At 38.8% G+C, this 26,466-nt stretch overlaps 2 protein-coding genes across 3 annotated transcripts in view; both read left to right on the top strand.

The window, feature by feature from the left end:
- Nucleotides 1-20,942, top strand: part of haus7 (HAUS augmin-like complex, subunit 7) — a 34,107-nt gene extending 13,165 nt beyond the window's left edge. For both annotated transcript variants that reach the window (XM_062540649.1, XM_062540648.1), the window contains one exon: nucleotides 20,717-20,942. In XM_062540649.1, the coding sequence (XP_062396633.1) occupies nucleotides 20,717-20,790 (74 nt within the window). In that variant the 3' untranslated portion in view covers nucleotides 20,791-20,942. The remainder of the gene's footprint in view (nucleotides 1-20,716) is intronic.
- A 472-nt stretch (nucleotides 20,943-21,414) lies between these two features.
- Nucleotides 21,415-26,274, top strand: si:dkey-93l1.9 (uncharacterized protein LOC562339 homolog). The gene is made up of 4 exons (XM_062540651.1): nucleotides 21,415-21,662; nucleotides 24,380-24,611; nucleotides 25,199-25,328; nucleotides 25,700-26,274. Exons 1-4 carry the CDS (start codon nucleotides 21,597-21,599, stop codon nucleotides 25,770-25,772), a joined length of 501 nt encoding a protein of 166 aa, XP_062396635.1. The 5' UTR covers nucleotides 21,415-21,596; the 3' UTR covers nucleotides 25,773-26,274.
- The last annotated feature ends 192 nt before the right edge of the window (nucleotides 26,275-26,466 follow it).

Consider the following 26,466-nt stretch of genomic DNA (forward strand, 5'->3'; position numbering starts at 1 on the left):
TTTTGACCCCACTTATGCATCTAAGGGTTAAACTATTAGTTAAAAACTAGAAATGCAATTCCAAGGAATTACCAGTGCATGAAAATGCAAAAATATATAGATAGATAATGTAGATATGGTTACTAAGGTGTAGCTAGGGTAAATATGGTGGTTGCATAGTTTAAAGACAGTTGATGTGTGAAGTTAGACAGTTTAAAGCTTAAACATTCCAGTTGTAACTTAACTAATGATTTCTAAAAGGTATGTTAAAATGTTATCTAACTATGTTAACAATGATAACCAGGTTGATTGGTTTACTTAGCTAATGATTTATAACAGTTATGGTAAAAATGCTAACAATAATAACAATGTTAACTATGTTAACAATGTTAACCAGGTTGATTAGCTAACCTAGCTAATGATTTCTATCAGTTATGTTAAAAATGCTAACTATGCAAACCAGGTTGATTAGCTAACTTAGCTAATCATTTCTAACAGTTATGCTAACAATGCTAACTAGGTTGATTAGCTAACTTAGCTAATCATTTCTAGCAGCTATGCTAAAAATTCTAACTATGCCAACAATGCTAACTATGCTAACCATGCTAACTAGGTTGATTAGCTAACTTAGCTAATCATTTCTAGCAGCTATGTTAAAAATGCTAAATATGCTAACAATGCTAACTATGCTAACCATGCTAACTAGCTAACTTGCTACTGAGGACTTCTATTTTGAAACATTCGTTGATAGGGTATCCATGGCTGCCACTATCGGGAATAAAGAAGTTACTGTAGTAAAATCATGTTGGTTGCTATGGAAACGGTCATAAACGCTTGATTTTAATGGTTGCTATGTTGGTTGCTAGGTACATGGAGGTCTCATGTAGTTGACTGGAGGCATAGTTGATGATAACTGACAGTTGGAATGGTTGAACAGTTAAATAGTTGAGTAGTTTCAATGGTTAAATGATTTAATAGTGTATTATTGCAGTGAGAACTTTTATTTTGAAACAGTTGTGGAAAGAGGAAACAGTTAACAGGATATGTAGTCTTCACAGAGAGATTGTATTCTTAAAGCCTGAGAGAGAGAGAGAGAGCTGCTGCAGGTGGGGCTGGCCACCTGGCATAAGATTCTAATTGCTTAACGATCCGACTGTGATGTCATAGAGGCCAATGTTAAGTCTATGGGGAAATTTTTAATAGTTTTTAATTTTTAGTTTAAAAAGTATAAAAGTTACAAAGTTGAAAAATACTTAGCAGCATGCCCCTATTGAAGACCTACGTTGCAAAGTTTGAATGAAGTTTCTAGGTTAAACGGTTCAAGCTGAATAGAAAAAATGAATTTGATCAGCGGAATAATAAGAAGAAGAAGAAGAAGAAGTTTTGGAAGAACAGTACAGTGCATTTTCATGCACTGTAACTATTACAATTCCCCCCATAGACTTAACATTGCTCATTATGACATCACGGCAGCAATTAGAATCTTACGCCAGGTGGCCGGCCACCTGGGCACCAACTGTCAGTTTCTCTCAGGCTTTACAATCTCTCTGAAGACTACATATTCTGTTCCCCTGTATCCTCTGCGCACAACAGTATCAAAATAAGTCCTCCTAATTCCATCCAACTTTATATCCATTCATCTTCTTCAAACCATTCACTCATCCACCCATTTTAAACAGTCTGCCTATAAACATCAATTAGATGCTCTACATTCAACTTTTAAACAATCTACTCTGTCTCAGGCTGGCTCTCTTAAGACTAGCCAGTTAAATTGATTACACCTGTATATGTATCCACTACTCTCAGTAGAGAGCTGTGTCTCTCCATTCTACAAGAATATAAGGCACATTCCATCCAACTTTCTATCCATTCATCTTCTTCAGACCATTCACTCATCCACCCATTAAACTGTCTATCAACATCTATTAAACAATCTGCCTATCAACATCCATTAAACTCTCTGTCTATCAACATTAATTAGACTATCTACATTCAACTTTTAAATTATTTACTCTGTCTCAGGCTTTAAGAGTACACTCTGGCTCTCTTAAGACTAGCCAGTTAAATTGATTACACCTGTATCAACTACTCTCAGAGAGCTGTATCTGTGTCTCTCAACAAGAATATAAGGCACATTCCATCCAACCTTCTATCCATTCATCTTCTTCAGACCATTCACTCATCCACCCATTAAACTGTCAATCAATATCTATTAAACAATCTGCCTATCAACATCCATGAAACATTCTGTCTATCAACATTAATTAGACTATCTACATACAACTTTTAAAGTATTTACTGTGGGTGCCTCTCAAGCAGCGTTTATATGTCCTCCCTCGCTCCTCGATCCTCAATGATCTACATAAAGAAAGATAGAAGAAGGGCTAGACTATCCCATTGTTGCCGCTTCATCATTCTTTATGTAGATCAGTGAGGATCGAGGAGCGAGAGAGGACGCGTAAACGCTATATGAGAGGCACCTTCTGTCTCAGGCATTAAGACTACAGATCCTGTTTCACTACTTCCTCTGTCCACAACTGTTTCAAAATAAAGGTCCTCACTGCAATAATACACTATTAAATCATTTAACCATTGTAACTACTCAACTATTTAACTGTTCAACCATTCCAACTGTCAGTTATCAACTATGCTTCCAGTCAACTACACGAAAACTCCATGTACCTAGCAACCAACATAGCAACCATTAAAATTAAGCGTTTATGACTGTTTCCATAGCAACCAACATGATTATACTGCAGTAACTTCTTGTTTCCTGATAGTGGCCACCATGGATACCCTAGCAACAAATGTTTCAAAATAAAAGTCCTCACTAGCAAGTTAGCATTGTTAGCAATGTTAGCATTGTTAGCATAGTTAGCATTTTTAACATTATTTCTAGAAATCATCAGTTAAGTTAGCTAATCAACCTGGTTAGCATTGTTAGTTTAAGTTAGCATTGCTACCATAGTTAGCATTTTTAGCATAACTGCTAGAAATCATTAGCTAAGTTAGCTAATCAACCTGGTTAGCACTGTGAGCATAGTTAGCATAGTTAACATTTTTACCATTACTGCATGAAATCAGTAGCTAAGTTAACCAATCAACCTGGTTATCATTGTTACCATAGTTAACATTTTAACATGAATAGTAATCATTAGTTAAGTTAGAACTGGGAATGTTTCAGCTTTAAACTGTCTACCTTCACACTATCAACTCTCTGTAAACTATGCAACCACCATGTTTACCCTAGCTACACCTTAGTAACCACATCTACATTATCTATCTATTTTTGCATTTCATGCACTGGTAATTCCTTGGAATTGCATTTCTAGTTATTAAACTTCTTCTTCTAACGCTCGCAATTCAGCTTCAACCGCTTAACGTAGAAACTTCATTCAAACTTTGTTGCGTAGGTCTTGCTTATGCCATATGTGCTTTGTATTTTTCAACTTTGTAACTTTTATACTTTTTAAACTATTAGTTAAAAACTATCACCATTTCCCCCATAGACTTAACATTGCTCATTATGACATCACGGCAGCAATTAGAATGTTACCCCAGCTGGTCAGCCACCTGGGCACCAACTGTCAGTTTCTCTCAGGCTCCTCTCTGAAGACTACATATTCTGTTCCCCTGTATCCTCTGCGCACAACAGTATCAAAATAAGTCCTCCTAATTCCATCCAACTTTATATCCATTCATCTTCTTCAAACCATTCACTCATCCACCCATTCTAAACAGTCTGCCTATCAACAACATCAATTAGACGCTCTACATTGAACTTTTAAACAATCTACTCTGTCTCAGGCTGGCTCTCTTAAGACTAGCCAGTTAAATTGATTACACCTGTATCTGTATCCACTACTCTCAGTAGAGAGCTGTGTCTCTCCATTCTACAAGAATATAAGGCACATTCCATCCAACATTCTATCCATTCATCTTCTTCAGACCATTCACTCATCCACCCATTAAACTGTCTATCAACATCTATTAAACAATCTGTCTATCAACATCCATTAAACTCTCTGTCTATCAACATTAATTAGACTATCTACATTCAACTTTTAAATTATTTACTCTGTCTCAGGCTTTAAGAGTATTCTGGCTCTCTTAAGACTAGCCAGTTAAATTGATTACACCTGTGTCAACTACTCTCAGAGAGCTGTATCAGTGTCTCTCTTAACAAGAATATAAGGCACATTCCATCCAACCTTCTATCCATTCATCTTCTTCAGACCATTCACTCATCCACCCATTAAACTGTCAATCAATATCTATTAAACAATCTGCCTATCAACATCCATTAAACATTCTATCTATCAACATTAATTAGACTATCTACATACAACTTTTAAAGTATTTACTGTGGGTCCCTCTCAAGCAGCGTTTATATGTCCTCCCTCGCTCCTTGATCCTCGATCCTCAATGATCTACATAAAGAAAGATAGAAGAAGGGCTAGACTATCCCATTGTTGCCGCTCCATCATTCTTTATGTAGATCAGTGAGGAGCGAGAGAGGACGCGTAAACGCTATGAGAGGCACCTTCTGTCTCAGGCTTTAAGCATACAATCTCATTAAGACTACACATCCTGTTTCACTACTTCCTCTGTCCACAACTGTTTCAAAATAAAGGTCCTCACTGCAATAATACACTATTAAATCATTTAACCATTGAAACTACTCAACTATTGAACTGTTCAACCATTCCAACTGTCAGTTATCATCCACTATGCCTCCAGTCAACTACATGAAACCTCCATGTACCTAGCAACCAACATAGCAACCATTAAAATTAAGTGTTTATGACCGTTTCCATAGCAACCAACATGATTATACTGCAGTAACTTCTTGTTTCCTGATAGTGGCCACCATGGATACCCAAGCAACAAATGTTTCAAAATAAAAGTCCTCACTAGCAAGTTAGCTAGTTAGCATGGTTAGCATAGTTAGCATTGTTAGCATAGTTAGCATTTTTAGCATAACTGCAAAAAAATCATCAACTAAGTTAGCTAATCAACCTGGTTAGCATTGTTAGCAAATTTAGCATTGTTAGCATAGTTAGCATTTTTAGCATTACTGCCAGAAATCATCGGTTAAGTTAGCTAATCAACATTTTAACATGAATAGAAATCATTAGTTAAGTTAGAACTGGAACGTTTCATCTTTAAACTGTCTACCTTCACACTATCAACTCTCTGTAAACTATGCAACCACTATATTTACCCTAGCTACATCTTAGTAACCATATCTACATTATCTATCTATTTTTGCATTTTCATGCACTGGTAATTCCTTGGAATTGCATTTCTAGTTATTACAGTGCATGAAAATGCACTGTACTGTTATTCCAAGTCTTCTTCCGCAACTTCTTCTTATTATTCTTCTTCTAACGCACGCAATTCAGCTTGAACCGTTTAACGTAAAAACTTCATTCAAACTTTGTTGCGTAGGTCTTGCTTATGCCATGTGTGCTTTGTATTTTTCAACTTTGTAACTTTTATACTTTTTAAACTATTAGTTAAAAACTATCACCATTTCCCCCATAGACTTAACATTGCTCATTATGACATCACGGCAGCAATTAGAATGTTACCCCAGCTGGTCAGCCACCTGGGCACCAACTGTCAGTTTCTCTCAGGCTCCTCTCTGAAGACTACATATTCTGTTCCCCTGTATCCTCTGCGCACAACAGTATCAAAATAAGTCCTCCTAATTCCATCCAACTTTATATCCATTCATCTTCTTCAAACCATTCACTCATCCACCCATTCTAAACAGTCTGCCTATCAACAACATCAATTAGACGCTCTACATTGAACTTTTAAACAATCTACTCTGTCTCAGGCTGGCTCTCTTAAGACTAGCCAGTTAAATTGATTACACCTGTATCTGTATCCACTACTCTCAGTAGAGAGCTGTGTCTCTCCATTCTACAAGAATATAAGGCACATTCCATCTAACATTCTATCCATTCATCTTCTTCAGACCATTCACTCATCCACCCATTAAACTGTCTATCAACATCTATTAAACAATCTGTCTATCAACATCCATTAAACTCTCTGTCTATCAACATTAATTAGACTATCTACATTCAACTTTTAAATTATTTACTCTGTCTCAGGCTTTAAGAGTAGCCTACTCTGGCTCTCTTAAGACTAGCCAGTTAAATTGATTACACCTGTGTCAACTACTCTCAGAGAGCTGTATCAGTGTCTCTCTTAACAAGAATATAAGGCACATTCCATCCAACCTTCTATCCATTCATCTTCTTCAGACCATTCACTCATCCACCCATTAAACTGTCAATCAATATCTATTAAACAATCTGCCTATCAACATCCATTAAACATTCTGTCTATCAACATTAATTAGACTATCTACATACTATCTACATACAACAAGTATTTACTGTGGGTCCCTCTCAAGCAGCGTTTATATGTCCTCCCTCGCTCCTCGATCCTCAATGATCTACATAAAGAAAGATAGAAGAAGGGCTAGACTATCCCATTGTTGCCGCTCCATCATTCTTTATGTAGATCAGTGAGGAGCGAGAGAGGACGCGTAAACGCTATGAGAGGCACCTTCTGTCTCAGGCTTTAAGCATACAATCTCATTAAGACTACAGATCCTGTTTCACTACTTCCTCTGTCCACAACTGTTTCAAAATAAAGGTCCTCACTGCAATAATACACTATTAAATCATTTAACCATTGAAACTACTCAACTATTGAACTGTTCAACCATTCCAACTGTCAGTTATCATCCACTATGCCTCCAGTCAACTACATGAAACCTCCATGTACCTAGCAACCAACATAGCAACCATTAAAATTAAGCGTTTATGACCGTTTCCATAGCAACCAACATGATTATACTGCAGTAACTTCTTGTTTCCTGATAGTGGCCACCATGGATACCCTAGCAACAAATGTTTCAAAATAAAAGTCCTCACTAGCAAGTTAGCTAGTTAGCATAGTTAGCATTGTTAACATAGTTAGCATTTTTAGCATAACTGCTAGAAATCATCGGTTAAGTTAGCTAATCAACCTGGTTAGCATTGTTAGTAAAGTTAACATTGCTAGCATAATAAGCATTTTTAGCGTAACTGCTAGAAATCATTAGCTAAGTTAGCTAATCAACATTTTAACATGAATAGAAATCATTAGTTAAGTTAGAACTGGAATGTTTCATCTTTAAACTGTCTACCTTCACACTATCAACTCTCTGTAAATTATGCAACCACCATGTTTACCCTAGCTACACCTTAGTAACCATATCTACATTATCTATCTATTTTTGCATTTTCATGCACTGGTAATTCCTTGGAATTGCATTTCTAGTTAAACTTCTTCTTCTAACGCTCGCAATTCAGCTTCAACCGTTTAACGTAGAAACTGCATTCAAACGTTGTTGCGTAGGTCTTGCTTATGCCATGTGTGCTTTGTATTTTTCAACTTTGTAACTTTTATACTTTTTGAACTATTAAATAAAAACTATTAACAATTTCCCCATAGACTTAACATTGCTCATTATGACATCACGGCAGCAATTAGAATGTTACACCAGGTGGCCAGTCCAGGTGCAGCAGCTCTCTCACTCTCTCAGGATTTAAACACTGGCCCTCTTGAGACTACATTTTCTGTTCCCCTGTATCCTCTGCGCATAACTGTATCAACGTAAGTCTTCCTAATTCCATCCAACTTTCTATCCATTCATCTTCTTCAAACCATTCACTCATCCACCCATTCTTAACAGTCTGCCTATCAACATCAATTAGACGATCTACATTCAACTTTTAAACAATCTACTCTGTCTCAGCTTTAAGCACACACTCTCTTAAGACTAGCCAGTTAAATTGATTACACCTGTATCTGTATCCACTACTCTCAGTAGAGAGCTGTGTCTCTCCATTCTACAAGAATATAAGGCACATTCCATCCAACTTTCTATCCATTCATCTTCTTCAGACCATTCACTCATCCACCCATTAAACTGTCTATCAACATCTATTAAACAATCTGCCTATCAACATCCATTAAACTCTCTGTCTATCAACATTAATTAGACTATCTACATTCAACTTTTAAATGATTTACTCTGTCTCAGGCTTTAAAATACACTCATGGCTCTCTTAAGACCAGCCAGTTAAATTGATTACATCTGTATCAACTACTCTCAGAGAGCTGTATCAGTGTCTCTCTTAACAAGAATATAAGGCACATTCCATCCAACCTTCTATCCATTCATCTTCTTCAGACCATTCACTCATCCACCCATTAAACTGTCAATCAATATCTATTAAACAATCTGCCTATCAACATCCATTAAACATTCTGTCTATCAACATTAATTAGACTATCTACATACAACTTTTAAAGTATTTACTGTGGGTCCCTCTCAAGCAGCGTTTATATGTCCTCCCTCGCTCCTCGATCCTCAATGATCTACATAAAGAAAGATAGAAGAAGGGCTAGACTATCCCATTGTTGCCGCTCCATCATTCTTTATGTAGATCAGTGAGGAGCGAGAGAGGATGCGTAAACGCTATATGAGAGGCACCTTCTGTCTCAGGCTTAAAGCATACAATCTCATTAAGACTACAGATCCTGTTTCACTACTTCCTCTGTCCACAACTGTTTCAAAATAAAGGTCCTGACTGCAATAATACATTATTAAAGTGGACGTGAAACAATTTCATTTTTATGGGTTTGAATCAAAGTAAGGATAAATGGAATTTATTTGGTGAGAAAAAAATAAACGTAAGGTAATTGCCCATCATTTAAAACGACATGTCAGTACAACGGTAACAAGGCTTTTAATTTGGCTCGCCGCCATCTTGCTTTTTGCTCAGCTATGACATCACTGGGTTGGTTGGTTGACATTCGACACCTGGTTAACACAGGCAGTGCACGGCAAGACGCCTTTAGTACTACCGTACATAACCTGAAATATGGCAGAGGATGAGGAGGAAAGATCTCTAGAGCTTACCAGGAACCCCTTGGCTTATGCATTTGAGCCAGTCAGGAGAATTAGACGAGCGCAAGTTGTTACCACACTGGGCGATGAGCCCCCGTCGATTACCACAGGTGTGGAGAGGGTGGGCAACACCGACTGGTGCAGTTGTGGACATTGCACGGCAATGCCGACCCCAGTGGAGTCTATCTGTTGCCAGGAGGCTAGATTAGGTCACTTGATCGGGGAACAGTGCATCACTCAGTCACGGACTTACCAGATGTTGTGTTGTGAAAGAGACGTTTTGGAAGTGGCTATGCTCTCACTACGCGAAGTTCGTGCTGAAAGCTTGGACCGGCCCATCAACAGCAGGTAAGCTAATTTAGCTATTTTTTTTAGCACGAGCTAACTAGTAATGTTTCTCACTGTACAACACACGACGACTGTTTAAAACATAGACATGGATGGAAAGTTTGCTTTTACCTAGGTATTGATTGATTACTCGCTACATGTGCATAATTATCTGTCGTTTGATTTGCATTCGGGAGGCTACCGTTAGCTTGTAACTTTGCCTGAGCTAGGTTGGCCATACTTAGCCACGCTAGCTCGCTAACGTTAACGTCAGATGATTTCGATGTTGTTCGTACTGAGAGCTATTTGGGCAAAAGAAACGTGTTTATGATTTGATAAGTGAAATATTATTTTACGTGGTGACATAAAATCTAAGATTGTTTATGTGCTTTTATCAGTCTGTTTAGGTTAACTGCCTACAGACAGTTCACTCTCTGGGCCAGAGGACATCTAGGTAGGAGGAACAGACTCCCCATACCAGCTTGTGTGGTGACCACAATCAGGGCCAGATATCCATCGCTACATTATCATGGCTTTGAATACAACTTGTCATTCTGAATAAATGTTCAAAGACTTTTCACAGTGTGTTTGAATCAATTAATTTAATTGTTTTGACACTAGCAAGTAGGGATATATATATTGAAATCATCCAAGTGTTAATATTCTTTGTAGCCTACTATGCTGATTGAATTATTTTATTTTTCAGTGGGTTCACCTGAAAGTTCCTGGTGCAAATCTGCTCAGATGCTTCTCAACTGAATGAGCCTTGTCAGGTTTCAGAACACCTTTGTGCTGTGCTAGTGTGACTGCTGGCTCAGAGGTATACTGTCGCAGTGCTGCTCTGATCGACACAGACTTGGACCTGTGGACTGCGCCAGACACAATGACCTTCCTAAAAGTGAAGTCTTTGTCCACTTTTCTGGGAGTGATGACAAATTGTTGTGCACCTTTGGAAAATTGATGTTTGTGTTGTTTGTGACCCAGCTTTGTTGTTGCGGTTGCTCTGTCTACATTAGAGTTGTGGTCTAACGCAGCTACACGTAGACGTGCCTCAAAACTCTCCCTCAGAAATTTCTTTCTCTTCGTGGCATATTTGGTGTACAGTGAGTGAAGACACTCAAGTTGTCCTGTATGTATGCCCTCTGTTGTCTTTTCAAGTTTCTTTAGGAGAACCTTGTCAAGAACCACCTTTTGAAGGTGTTCAAAGGCAGCAGAGTGCGGCTGGAGCCAGGGACGGTTGTTTGCCTCTTCAGGTGTGTAAGGAGGATGTTCACACTGTGTCATTGTCTCCCCACAGGTCCAATGGTGCACATTAGTGATATGATGTAGGATGGAGGTCCACTTCTCTTTCAGTCTGTCAGCGCTTCCCTCACAAGTGCTGACACAGTACCAGAGGTGGTTTGTTATCATTCTCATCCACTCGTACAGCTCCTCATTGTGTGTCTTCAACAGCCTTTTCTTTACATTTTTAACAATGTGCCACAAGTCATACTCATGCTTTATCGTCGGATGTTTCTGACGGAGTACTTTTTGTACAGAGGGATGACAGTCGGTAGAAACTATAGATACAGGCACACCATGTTCTGCAAGCTGGGACAAACACCTCTCCATGCCCTCCACCTCCAGCCAGTAGCTATTCTTGACCTCTGTCACCTTGACAGTTTCCTGTGCCACCACCAGGTTTGATTTAGTATCTAGAAGGGAGTAGGTACCAAAAGTGGCATTGTGACCAGGGCTATCATATCGGCAGTCTCCACAGAGTAGTAGTGGCTCCTCACCTGCAGCAGCCAAAAGGGCTTCATTGTGAGTTGTCCACACTTCATTTACCTCAGGGACGACATAAGCCTTTTGAATGTTAAACCATTCCCTCTTAGACAGTGATTCCAGGCCAATGGTGTCACATATCTCCAAGAAGGGACTGCACTCACTGCCAGTGACAAAAGTAGCTGCAGGTATTGTTATATTGCACTCCATAATTCCTCTAAACAAAGGCTGTGAGGTCCAAGTGTAGTGATGGCCATCGATGCACTCAGTCTGAATTTTCACACCGAACCCACTCTTTCTTACAGTGGCTGGGTGGACTAAGCATTTACCGCAGCCCTCTGAGTGACACAGATTGAAGAGTTTTACCAGCTCTTGGATGGACACGATGCTTTTACGGTCATGAAAGGTATTTAGTTCCTCATCCTCACACTCACTCACACTCTCACTGTCATCACTGCTTTCTGAATTACTCATTGAATCATATTCATTTTCCTCATCATCTGAGCCCTCCTCCATTGAACTATCACCTTCAGACCCATTCCATTCATCAGCACTCAGACAAGCAGCAGGCTGTGGTGGTGACAAAGGTCTGAATTCCAGCGCTGGTTTGCTGTAAGGATGGTCATGGGTAAGAACTTGATTAAATTCAATGTCCTCAGTCATTGTGGCTTTGCTGCTGTACCGGCGCACTTCCTCATCTGTCTGGGTGCCTACACTGATGGTTTTTACTTTGTGCTGCTGTTCCTCAACAATGTCACAGTCTGCAATGCTGTTGTTGTCTAACTCATGCATTGGATGTATGTGTGTCTCTCTGACCTATGAAAATAAAGAAAAATACATGTAGTACAAAGGAATGTGCTGTCCATTTGTCCATTTAAATATTTTGCATACATGTATGTAACTGAAAACGAATAGGTTGCGGGCTAAACAGGATGTTTGGCCCGCCGCCTATAAGGATTGTTGTATGAATGATCTGTACTTATGTTTATGCTGTGTGCATTTTGGAGTAATAAAAGTAAAACAAACAAACAAATAAAAAAATGTGGCTCTTTTGAGAGAAATTGTAGTTTTAATGTTTAATTTATCTTGTATTGTCTGACTTAAACTGTAATGTTATCAGTGGGAAATTATTATTTAAATGATCGAAGCTATAATGTCTGGTAAACGTGCAAGAGTGGTAAAAAAAAAACTATAGCTGCTAATAACCAAACTTACACAGAAACCCGCCCCTTTTTGTTTCTATCCCGACACGCCCGATATGCGACTGTCATTCATTGGTTGACGTAGATATTAGTTGACATTAGATTGGTGATCTACCAGTGGCGGCACTTTTTTTCTTAAGATGGTGATCATGATTATGGACTTGACTGTGCGTGTATTGCAAGTAAGTAATACCCTTTATTGCTTTCAAAGTCTATTGAACGCTGGCGAAGGTGCAACATCTGAAATACTTTCCCTGGTGACCTGCAAATGGTACGAAATTGCCATCTGTCAAACCACAGCGCAACGATTAGCAGAGGTGTACTTGCAAGGTAACGCCTAGTGTTTATCTGGGGGTGTAGTTTAGGCATGTTTGGTTATTATGGTGCTATCGTGCAGCTGAATTTCTGTTTATCTGTATTTTAACTCTCGTACCTCTCGTTGTTCGGCCAGATGAGCACGCCGTTGTATTCTTTTCAGGCGCATAGCAACTTTGTTAGCATTGGCCGTTTGTGTAGGGCGATCCGTAGACCCTATGCCGTAGGATGTGAAGTTCAAGACCGATGGAGCAGCCTCACGTTTCAGTCTGTTGGTCCGCCGTGCTATTAGCAGCCCGGATTCAACAAACACTTTCTCCTCCACGTAGTCCTCTTCGATAAAGTGATCGCTACAGACCCTGGCATTGTGGCTAACTGGTGGGTTTTTCCTTTTCAACGCGGCTAGCCAACGGCGGAGGACCGTTTTGCGTTTAATGGGCAAATGATGGAAATGAACGGTCTGGTTCAAAGACTTCACCCTGTAGAACTCATTGCTACACCCAGGGGCAATACAAAAGTGCCCCCCCTTACTCCGCTGTTTACAAGTTGACATTTTGCTGCTCATTTTCAGTATTTCGTTACTAGTTTCCTAGTGTTTACTATTGTAGAATTTCCAAGCCAACCAACCCAGTGATGTCACGTTCTATTGTAGCCCAAGATGGCGCTACACAGTAGCAAAAATGTAACTTTGTAGGACTTGTTATTTCTAAACCAGTGTCCCTGAAATCATTCAACCCATTCGAATTGATAGAGTGAGAATCAATATTTCAAACAAAGAAAACTTAATCTAGTGTTTCACGTCCACTTTAAATCATTTAACCACTGAAACTACTCAACTATTGAACTGTTCAACCATTCCAACTGTCAGTTATCATCCACTATGCCTCCAGTCAACTACATGAAACCTCCATGTACCTAGCAACCAACATAGCAACCATTAAAATTAAGTGTTCATGACCGTTTCCATAGCAACCAACATGATTTTACTGCAGTAACTTCTTGTTTCCTGATAGTGGCCACCATGGATACCCTAGCAACAAATGTTTCAAAATAAAAGCCCTCACTAGCAAGTTAGCATTGTTAGCATAGTTAGCATTTTTAGCATAACTGCAAAAAATCATCAACTAAGTTAGCTAATCAACCTGGTTAGCATTGTTAGCAAATTTAGCATAGTTAGCATTTTTAGCATTACTGCTAGAAATCATCGGTTAAGTTAGCTAATCAACCTGGTTAGCATTGTTAGTAAAGTTAGCATTGCTAGCATAATAAGCATTTTTAGCGTAACTGCTAGAAATCATTAGCTAAGTTAGCTAATCAACATTTTAACATGAATAGAAATCATTAGTTAAGTTAGAACTGGAATGTTTCATCTTTAAACTGTCTACCTTCACACTATCAACTCTCTGTAAACTATGCAACCACCATGTTTACCCTAGCTACACCTTAGTAACCATATCTACATTATCTATCTATTTTTGCATTTTCATGCACTGGTAATTCCTTGGAATTGCATTTCTAGTTAAACTTCTTCTTCTAACGCAGTCAATTCAGCTTCAACCGTTTAACGTAGAAACTTCATTCAAACGTTGTTGCGTAGGTCTTGCTTATGCCATGCCTGCTTTGTATTTTTCAACTTTGTAACTTTTATACTTTTTAAACTATTAGTTAAAAACTATTACAATTTCCCCCATAGACTTAACATTGCTCATTATGACATCACGGCAGCAATTAGAATCTTAGGCCAGGTGGCCGGCCACCTGGGCACCAACTGTCAGTTTCTCTGGCTTTAAGCATACAGTCTCTCAGAAGACTACATATCCTGTTAACTGTTTCCTCTGTCCACAACTGTTTCAAAATAAAAGTCCTCACTGCAATAATACACTATTAAATCATTTAACCATTGAAACTACTCAACTATTGAACTGTTCAACCATTCCAACTGTCAGTTATCATCCACTATGCCTCCAGTCAACTACATGAAACCTCCATGTACCTAGCAACCAACATAGCAACCATTAAAATTAAGCGTTTATGACCGTTTCCATAGCAACCAACATGATTATACTGCAGTAACTTCTTGTTTCCTGATAGTGGCCACCATGGATACCCTAGCAACAAATGTTTCAAAATAAAAGTCCTCACTAGCAAGTTAGCTAGTTAGCATGGTTAGCATAGTTAGCATAGTTAGCATTTTTAGCATAACTGCAAAAAATCATCAGCTAAGTTAGCTAATCAACCTGGTTAGCATTGTTAGCAAATTTAGCATTGTTAGCATAGTTAGCATTTTTAGCAATGCTGCTAGAAATCATTGGTTAAGTTAGCTAATCAACCTGGTTAGCATTGTTAGTAAAGTTAGCATTGCTAGCATAATTAACATTTTTAGCGTAACTGCTAGAAATCATTAGCTAAGTTAGCGAATCAACATTTTAACATGAATAGAAATCATTAGTTAAGTTAGAACTGGAATGTTTCATCTTTAAACAGTCTACCTTCACACTATCAACTCTCTGTAAACTATGCAACCACCATGTTTACCCTAGCTACACCTTAGTAACCATATCTACATTATCTATCTATTTCTGCATTTTCATGCACTGGTAATTCCTTAGAATTGCATTTCTAGTTCTTCTTCTAACGCACGCAATTCAGCTTGAACCGTTTAACGTAGAAACTTCATTCAAACTTTGTTGCGTAGGTCTCGCTTATGCCATGTGTGCTTTGTATTTTTCAACTTTGTAACTTTTATACTTTTTAAACTATTAGTTAAAAACTATTACAATTTCCCCCATAGACTTAACATTGCTCATTATGACATCATGGCAGCAATTAGAATGTTACGCCAGGTGGCCAGTCCAGGTGCAGCAGCTCTCTCTCTCTCTCAGGCTCTTGAGACTACATTTTCTGTTCCCCTGTATCAACTGTATCAACATAAGTCTTCCTAATTCCATCCAACTTTCTATCCATTCATCTTCTTCAAACCATTCACTCATCCACCCATTCTAAACAGTCTGCCTATCAACATCAATTAGACGATCTACATTCAACTTTTAAACAATCTACTCTGTCTCAGGCTTACACTCTGGCTCTCTTAAGACTAGCCAGTTGAATTGATTACACCTGTATCTGTATCCACTACTCCCAGTAGAGAGCTGTGTCTCTCCACTCTACAAGAATATAAGGCACATTCCATCCAACTTTCTATCCATTCATCTTCTTCAGACCATTCACTCATCCACCCATTAAACTGTCTATCAACAGTGATGATTGATTACACCTGTATCAACTACTCTCAGAGAGCTGTATCAGTGTCTCTCTTAACAAGAATATAAGGCACATTCCATCCAACCTTCTATCCATTCATCTTCTTCAGACCATTCACTCATCCACCCATTAAACTGTCAATCAATATCTATTAAACAATCTGCCTATCAACATCCATTAAACATTCTGTCTATCAACATTAATTAGACTATCTACATACAACTTTTAAAGTATTTACTGTGGGTGCCTCTCAAGCAGCGTTTATATGTCCTCCCTCGCTCCTCGATCCTCAATGATCTACATAAAGAAAGATAGAAGAAGGGCTAGACTATCCCATTGTTGCCGCTCCATCATTCTTTGTGTAGATCAGTGAGGATCGAGGAGCGAGAGAGGACGCGTAAACGCTATATGAGAGGCACCTTCTGTCTCAGGCTTTAAGCATACAATCTCATTGAGACTACAGATCCTGTTTCACTACTTCCTCTGTCCACAACTGTTTCAAAATAAAGGTCCTCACTGCAATAATACACTATTAAATCATTTAACCATTGTAACTACTCAACTATTTAACTGTTCAACCATTCCAACTGTCAGTTATCAACTATGCTTCCAGTCAACTACACGAAAACTCCATGTACCTAGCAACCAACATATCAACCATTAAAATTAAGCGTTTATGACCGTTTCCATACCAACCAATATGATTATACTGCAGTAACTTATTGTTTCCTGATAGTGGCCACCATGGATACCCTAGCAACAAATGTTTCAAAATAAAAGTCCTCACTAGCAAGTTAGCTAGTTAGCATGGTTAGCATAGTTAACATTGTTAACATTTTTAACATAACTGCAAAAAAAACATCAACTAAGTTAGCTAATCAACCTGGTTAGCATTGTTAGCAATTTTAGCATTGTTAGCATAGTTAACATAGTTAGCATTTTTAACATTATTTCTAGAAATCATCAGTTAAGTTAGCTAATCAACCTGGTTAGTATGTTAGTTTAAGTTAGCATTGTTACCATAGTTAGCATTGCTAGCATAGTTAGCATTTTTAGCATAACTGCTAGAAATCATTAGCTAGGTTAGCTAATCAACCTGGTTAGCACTGTGGGCATAGTTAGCATAGTTAACATTTTTACCATTACTGCATCAAATCAGTAGCTAAGTTAACCAATCAACCTGGTTATCATTGTTACCTTAGTTAACATTTTAACATGAATAGTAATCATTAGTTAAGTTAGAGCCCTCTCAAGCAGCGTTTATATGTCCTCCCTCGCTCCTCGATCCTCAATGATCTACATAAAGAAAGATAGAAGAAGGGCTAGACTATCCCATTGTTGCCGCTCCATCATTCTTTATGTAGATCAGTGAGGAGCGAGAGAGGACGCATAAACGCTATATGAGGGGCACCTTCTGTCTCAGGCTTTAAGCATACAATCTCATTAAGACTACAGATCCTGTTTCACTACTTCCTCTGTCCACAACTGTTTCAAAATAAAGGTCCTCACTGCAATAATACCACTGAAACTACTCAACTATTGAACTGTTCAACCATTCCAACTGTCAGTTATCATCCACTATGCCTCCAGTCAACTACATGAAACCTCCATGTACCTAGCAACCAACATAGCAACCATTAAAATTAAGTGTTTATGACCGTTTCCATAGCAACCAACATGATTATACTGCAGTAACTTATTGTTTCCTGATAGTGGCCACCATGGATACCCTAGCAACAAATGTTTCAAAATAAATAAATAAAGTCCTCACTAGCAAGTTAGCTAGTTAGCATGGTTAGCATAGTTAGCATTGTTAGCATAGTTAGCATTTTTAGCATAACTGCAAAAAATCATCAACTAAGTTAGCTAATCAACCTGGTTAGCATTGTTAGCAAATTTAGCATTGTTAGCATAGTTAGCATTTTTAACATTACTGCTAGAAATCATCGGTTAAGTTAGCTAATCAACCTGGTTAGCATTGTTAGTAAAGTTAGCATTGCTAGCATAATAAGCATTTTTAGCATAACTGCTAGAAATCATTAGCTAAGTTAGCTAATCAACATTTTAACATGAATAGAAAGCATTAGTTAAGTTAGAACTGGAATGTTTCATCTTTAAACTGTCTACCTTCACACTATCAACTCTCTGTAAACTATGCAACCACCATGTTTACCCTAGCTACACCTTGGTACCATATCTACATTATCTATCTATTTTTGCATTTTCATGCACTGGTAATTCCTTGGAATTGCATTTCTAGTTCTTCTTCTAACGCACGCAATTCAGCTTCAACCGCTTAACGTAGAAACTCCATTCAAATTTTGTCACGTAGGTCTTACTTACGCGATGTGGGCTTTGTATTTTTCAACTTTGTAACTTTTATACTTTTTAAACTATTAGTTAAAAACTATTACAATTTCCCCCATAGACTTAACATTGCTCATTATGACATCACGGCAGCAATTAGAATCTTACGCCAGGTGGCCGGCCACCTGGGCACCAACTGTCAGTTTCTCTGGCTTTAAGCATACAGTCTCTCTGAAGACTACACATATCCTGTTAAACTGTTTCCTCTGTCCACAACTGTTTCAAAATAAAAGTCCTCAATGCAATAATACACTATTAAATCATTTAACCATTGAAACTACTCAACTATTGAACTGTTCAACCATTCCAACTGTCAGTTATCATCCACTATGCCTCCAGTCAACTACATGAAACCTCCAGGTACCTAGCAACCAACATAGCAACCATTAAAATTAAGTGTTTATGACCGTTTCCATAGCAACCAACATGATTATACTGCAGTAACTTCTTGTTTCTTGATAGTGGCCACCATGGATACCCTAGCAACAAATGTTTCAAAATAAAAGTCCTCACTAGCAAGTTAACTAGTTAGCATGGTTAGCATTGTTAGCATTGTTAGCATAGGTAGCATTTTTAGCATAACTGCAAAAAATCATCAACTAAGTTAGCTAATCAACCTGGTTAGCATTATTAGCAAATTTAGCATTGTTAGCATAGTTAGCATTTTTAGCATTACTGCTAGAAATCATCGGTTAAGTTAGCTAATCAACCTGGTTAGCATTGTTAATAAAGTTAGCATTGCTAGCATATTTAACATTTTTAGCGTAACTGCTAGAAATCATCGGTTAAGTTAGCTAATCAACCTGGTTAGCATTGTTAATAAAGTTAGCATTGCTAGCATAATTAGCATTTTTAGCGTAACTGCTAGAAATCATTACCTAAGTTAGCTAATCAACATTTTAACATGAATAGAAATCATTAGTTAAGTTAGAGCTGGAATGTTTCATCTTTAAACTGTCTACCTTCACACTATCAACTCTCTGTAAACTCTGCAACCACCATGTTTACCCTAGCTACACCTTAGTAACCATATCTACATTATCTATCTATTTTTGCATTTTCATGCACTGGTAATTCCTTGGAATTGCATTTCTAGTTACTTTTTTTGTCTTACAGCCTGAAATCAAAAGCCATTATTTACAGCCGTTTTATTTACAAATTTAGCTGTACAACATCAAAATAATGAAAAAAAGACAACAGTTCTGAAAATTAATAAAAAATGAAAAACTAATAACAGGGCTGGAAAAGTCATCATACCCCTGATTTAATACTTTGTAGAGCTTCCTTTTGCTGTCATTGCAGCCATCAAAACGCTTTTGTCATTATCATTGGGGTTATTGTCATGACAGGTTACTGTAGGGTTCATGTGTCCTGGCAGTGTCATGTGCTCATGACCGTGTCATGTCACTCTTATGTCCATCAGAAGTGCTTTTGCACACCTCTTTTGCGCTGGACAAGGTAAGGGTTACCAGGGATACTTGTCCAAGTCCCGCACACTGTCCATTACGCATTCCATTAGGACAGTGTGTGGGACTTCAAGTACTCTTACGTAGATACCTTCAAGTGAAGTGTTACCAGTTATTCAAATGGCCTGTTTTATTTAGATTAATATAACATCGTGGGGTAAACAGGACTAAAATAAACATCAGAAGTAGTCCTTGCTAACAGATTTTTTAAAAGGCACACCAGAAAAGAGCCTTTGTCATTTAACCACAAGTATTACTGGCTGAAGTTGCCAATTGCTACTGGCACATTGGTGGGTTTGACGTACTATTTAGTATGAGGTTTGAGGTCATGTCATTATCAATCTCATGGAAACCTGGGCATTATGAATCAAAATCTGGATGCCTCTGCCAAGACACTAAAAGTGGATCATGATGGGATCATCTATCACAGCATGGGAGCCTCCGTCTCTGACACTGTTCGTTAGTTTGTAAGGAGGTCCTGGAGACGGGCTCACTGAGGGAGTGCTACAGTATGTTCTTTGGTATCTACCGTGCTACGCGCACCGCTCTAGTCGTGCGTCGGTGTAGACCTCCCAAGGCTCCCATGCTGTGATAACAATTGATCTGCACTTGATTGCTCTACCTTAGAGACCAGACTTTTCTGTCTTGGTAGACAGTTGAATTTCACGGTCTGAAACCGAATTGTGAGAACTGAATGTGAAATTTTCAGTGAGGATAATTTATTTATCAGAGCAAACCTTGAGTTCAATTTCAGGATATTATTTTCAATTTCAAGTTGACTGGGGTTCAGGGTCAATCTAATGAATAACATAGTATATATCATTCAAATTTGATTTGTCAATACAATTGCTCAAGTTCAGCCATTCAAATGTGACTACAACATTCAAATTCGGTTTGAGGTGACACGTAATGTAAATGTAAATATAAGTATTTTGTCCAGAATTATTGAATGGAAGAAATCTTTAAAGAATGTTTGTAGTGTTTCGTTGGGCAATTTCTTCAAAAGTGCACAAATTATATCATTGGATGCTGACTGATCGTTTAATATTTTTCAGCTACCATGTTGGAATCTCTGAAGAAGAAATACTCCAGCTTCCTTTCCACCCATCATGATAAGCAAGAAGAGTAATCTGCTGATCTTGGATCTAATAGAAGCAATGTGTTTTTTGTTTAGTAAATTATGCATGTGTAATACTTTAATGCCCATTTGTCACAGTATATGTCTTGAATATTGATGTAAAACAGTTTTTTATATGTCAACTAATAAAATATCTTGTTGGAGGCCTAGCCTACTTTCATTTTGAAAATAGCCTACTAATAATTAAGCCTTCCCAAGAAATCAAGACACTTAAAATGAGATTTCTTTTCTTTCTTTTCTTTTCTGTTCTTTTTTTTAGGACTTTCAAGTCTAGAAGTAGTTCTATTAACTGTGAGGGAAAATTTGACTGAATGAACTGATCATACATTGAATAGGACCTTGAAATTGACCTTTTCCCTCTTGTGTGATGAGAGATAGATAGATAGATAGATAGATAGATAGATAGATAGATAGATAGATACTTTATTGATCCCCAAGGGGAAATTCAAGATAGTTGGGCCATGCAAGAAAGATACGAAAGGCGACGAATTGGTGTTTCCTCTCGAAATGTATTACATGCCAATGGTGATTTCTCACCAGAGTGCGGCGTTCTCTTTTAACATCTGCCTGGCAGAGACATGGGAGGGACATTCTAAACAAACTAGCCTACTCAATTTCAATGAGTAGTTTGGGAATGGAAACATGGTTGTGCAACACGGTCCGAGTAGCTAAGATAATTTGATGAACGACAGTCTACATAGAGATTTCTTGGAGTTGAAGTGTGTCACGTTGCCGGCCATTTGAAGAACATAGAAATACAGTAGAATTGACTGTGGAGTTGACGCGATTTACTTAGTATGGAGCGCGAAGGTCGAGTGCCCAATGGCGAGGACTTGGCTTTGAACAAATTGGACGAAGAGGAAGTAAGTTTAATTTAAAGGTCTTGTCCATAGCACGAGAGAAGCAATATAATTATAAAATGTGTCCCCTGACACAGGCACTAAGCATTTTTTTTTTTTTACAAGCCCTTTAGGTTTAAAACCGGTTGAAGAATGTTGGATAGCCAGGCAAATGTCATGCCACAATTTAAAGCTATTGCGTCCGTCTTTTACCCTTTATTATTATAATTAATTCCAGTCACTAATAGTGCGTTGTTTGTCCTTCAGTCATGCAGAATCCAGCTAGTCCATAGCCTACCAACGGAATTTACCTTGACTTTTGGCGTTTGTACGGCAACTATTGCGCGGTGTCATTGGAAATGGAATCCAAGTGTGAACTTTAACAACTTCCACCCATTGTTTGAAACGTGTCCTATGGAGGTTTTGTCATTCGGGGTATGCGCCAGCCTATGTCATAAATGAGTTACCCATAAAGCCTGTATCATTTTCTCTTTTAGCCGGGTAAACTAAAGGTCTAGCCTACTGTGCCGAAAAATTGACTTTTGCATGTAGTGACAAGTTCATAGATATAAACCAGCCAGGTGAACACACCTTTCCCATGGGGCCCTCCCCCACCCAGTTCACTAGCATGACAAATCTCTCTTTCTCTGTTTGTGTTCACGCTCAAAGTGAGTGTCCCATGCCAAAGCAAACAAAGTAGGATTGCCAGAGTGAGTGTGACAAGGAAGTGTCCCACAGAGTGAATTCTGATTTCCCAATTCCTTACTCTCTAGACCTAATGGGCGTCAAGGTGTCACGGTGTCACGTTTGTCAAATGATTTCACTTTCTCTGAAAGGTTTATTGGACTGACTCTTTTTATGTGTGTTGTAAACATTGGGGAAAGGGATATTATGTGCACATCCCATCTTTTGGCAGTTGTAGGACAAATGACACTTGCTTCAGTAAAATAATATAATGTACGCAACATGGCTTTTCGCTCCATATTGGAATTAAATAGGGACACTTGTACAATAGCCTACAACGTATTATTGTAATATTGTTTTTAGAATTATGTGTGGATAATTTCATGTTATTTCTGTTGATGATAATAACTTCAATGCATCGTTAATGGTGTTTCCCCCCTAGTAGGCCTATTTAGGTTTTTCAACGTGATTTTCTGAAAGAAAAAGCATCTGCATTTTAAGTAAGGGATAACGGCCGACGAGGTGACCGGTTCGATGGAAATAATGGCTAGGTGGAGGTCTAGAACTCCGGCGACGTGCGAAGCACGGAGACGGAGTTACCTCCGCCGTGCCATTATTTCCATCGAACCGGTCGACCTCGAAGGCCGTTATCCCGCTTATCTCCCGTTTGTATTCATAACCTGTATATTTAGAACATAGTTTTATTCCACCGTTGCGTCCGTTAACATCGCTAAAACTGTTTTGACTGTGGGACTACTTTCCGCCACATATCAACTTTCTACTTGCAGGACAAAACTGCCGTTACTAGTTCTAAATGGATGGTTGCTATGGCCAAAAGCCAGTCGTTAGTTCTAAATGGCTGGTTGCTACGGCCAAAAGCCAGTCGTTAGTTCTATCTCTGCCGTTGTCAAGCGGGCATTTCCCAGGATTCTGATTAACTTTAACTTTGAAAGATCGCTACTTTTATAGCCTACATGGCATCCAACTAGCTACAATCCACCTCCGTCATATGCTACAATGTTACTATGGTTCTGCACGTCTGTATTTCAGCTTGGATGCAACGTGACAGTTCATTTAAACTTCGCAACGAGTTTGGCGAATTAATATTCAAGTGTGATACGGGAACTACTTCGAAGGTAGCAGGTTATTTAAGCAATAAGCCCCGAGAGGCCGTGGGTTATACTGTATAATCGAACAGCTAAGGGGCGTTGTTAGGCACGACGCGAAGCGGAGTGCCTAAAACCCCCTTAGCTGTTCGATTATACAGTATAACCCACGGACTCGAGTGGCTTATTGCTTTTCTAAAACGGTTACTACGTCGATCAAGCAAGATTTCATGAAACGAAGGCACAGCAACGACAATGTAACGATGTATCCATAGATAATCTTTCTTCCGCCAAGAAATATATTCCCTCCTTATGAATGGTTGCCATGCAACAACAAGACGCAGCCACTGCTAGTTTTGTGTTAGCGCATTACTATAGAACGAAATGCGGTCAAGGTGTGAGTTTATCATGATATTTACAACGGCATCGAACGCGATTCAGCCAATCACAATCAAGGACCGGAACTATCCGTTTTAGAAACGAAGTTAATGGCCACCCCATTAGCCAATCAGAGAAGAGAATTCCATTGTTGAGGGAGATAATGAATAATATATTCCTTTACAAAATAACAAACAGAGATCAATTGTCTTGTCAGTTTTGAATTAAACAAGTTGTATTCATTATTTAATCTTCCAAGAAAAAAATGTGTTTACATTTCTGATCAAATGTTCCATTATAATATAATGATAGACTAATCACTAATGCATATACATGTAATATCAGAACGTTTTTTTGCCTTGGTGAGATATAGCACTCTAACTGCTGTTTGCATGTTGAAGTCTCGTTCCAGGGGCAACATTTGTTGACCAAAAGACCTTCCCCATTTTAGTTCATGGGGAAGGTCTTGAGAGTGCTGTTCTCAGTAGCATGAAGTTTATCCAGATGTTCTGTTCTGCTGGATCATCCTCACAGCATCATTGAGCTCACTCAACTTTCATTCCTCCACCCCAGATCATTGGCCATGCAGGGCACTATAATCGGCCAATCAACTTGAACCACTACGCCACCAAGAAGAGCGCGGCCCAGAGCATGCTGGATGTGGCCCTGCTGATGGCCAACTCGTCCCAGCTGAAGACAGTCCTCCACGTGGGGTCCTCCTACCGCTTCTTCATCCCTCTCATGGTGCTCTTGAGCCTGTCCATCACACTGCAGGTGGCGGTGGGTCTTCTCCTGGTCTTCATCGGTCAGTATACCAGAGGTGATATTCAGGGGTGCGTTTCCCAAAACCAGGTGCTAACCTGTTAGCAACAGGTGGTTGGTTGGCAATGGGAAATTGCATTGCCAGCAAAGTTCCTAACTTAGTTAGTAACTATGGTTTTGGGAAAAGTGCCCCAAGGCAGCTGGGTGGGCTATGCTGGGGGGAGTGGGTAGTGGTGCAGACATTCTGAAGTGGAAGAGATGTGGATTACTCAGTGGTATGCCGAATTGCGGTTATGAACATGTAATGTCAGAGAGTCTTACATTGCATCAGTCTTACATTGCATGCATCATGCAATATTTATGTTATTTACTGTTGAAGTAGGTCACTGCGCACTGCCCAGTTTTAAATCATCTATGTAAATCAGTGCTGATACTGTACTGTACTGTACTGTACAGTGCACATCTACTGCACTGTTGGATAGATGGTTCATACAGAAATGTGTGCGCTATACTTAGGCTATATATTTATTCACTTATGGGCATGATTTGATGAAGCTTTGAGACAAGTTAGTGCTGACCTTTTTGGGTGTTTACTTGAATGTTGTACTGATCTCTCTTTCATCCTTCTAGTCAAGTATGATCTGAACGACATAAGGAAACAGCGCAAACTCAACACCATGAACAATGTGGCCACAGTGATGGTCTTCTTCACAGTTCTCATCAACATTTTCATCACTGCTCTGGGATTCGAGTCCACTCGGTGAGCAACATCTCGGTCTGGATTTCACCTGCATGTATGCAGGATGATGCTGCATGACTGTGCCTTTCAGTGTGTACTAACTATGCATGTACATAACTAGCTCCCAGAATAGTTTTCATTACTATCACCACTTTTTATTTTGTATGTTTCATGGTACTATGGGTCTGATTTTTTTCATTTGAAAGCCGGTATTATTTGACACATTGAAAGTGACACAAGTGTTGTGAAAGTCAATTGTCACAAGTGTTGGATTTCAAAAGTCAGTTGTGTCATCTTGAATGAACACATACATGTTTTCCAGTATTGATTGTCTGACCTGAGGTTTTGAGTTAGCAGGCAGTAATCTCCGGTTCCCCCGTGTTCTTTTCCAGGGACAGTATGATGGGCCTTGACATTGCACCGGCTCCTCAAATTGGGTCTGACAACCACACAGGCGCGGGGTAATGCCCTCACTGGGTCACTCATCGTCTCGGTAGAGAGCTTGGGAGGAGGGCCCTGAAAGGACACTATTCACATGCTCACCATTCACCCTGAGCACAAGCACTTTCAGATTATGACTCAAGAGCCACCCCTCTGATCCATAATATACTGTACATATGCTGTAGGCTATAGTATAGTTTTTTTTATTTAAAACAAATAAAAAAACAGGTTTTGCAATGTGGGTTTTCCAAATGAGGTCTGGCTGTAAAATGTCAAAGACTCAGGTGCTAATAGGCAGAAATAGGAAAGTCATTACTATTGGACAGTATGGTACTGTAGATAGTGCTGGACTGGTAAGTTTAATCTTTCATAGGTCAGAACACTGGATCGGCCAGTTAAAGTCTATTTTTTAGGAAATGTATTCTACGTTTTGTAGTGTAGTCTTTTGTGTGGTTGTCAACTGTTTCTGCAATACTGTGCAATGCTACAATATCCCTTTTTTAAATAAACTGTTACTTTAATTATTCATCTTGTTTTATTAAGCCATTTGTACAATACTTGATTATTTTATGGAGGCATTAAAATTGTTTTACTTTCTCTACTTAAATGTATAAAACGTGGGAATTTCTGAACCTGAAAAAACAAACCGTGTAACCTATCTACCATGCATTCCATTCTTGACACCTAGGCTGTTCATTATATTGCGGACATCCAGGCC

The sequence above is a fragment of the Sardina pilchardus genome, chromosome 7, assembly GCF_963854185.1.
Source record: "Sardina pilchardus chromosome 7, fSarPil1.1, whole genome shotgun sequence".
Taxonomy (NCBI): Eukaryota; Metazoa; Chordata; class Actinopteri; order Clupeiformes; family Clupeidae; genus Sardina; species Sardina pilchardus.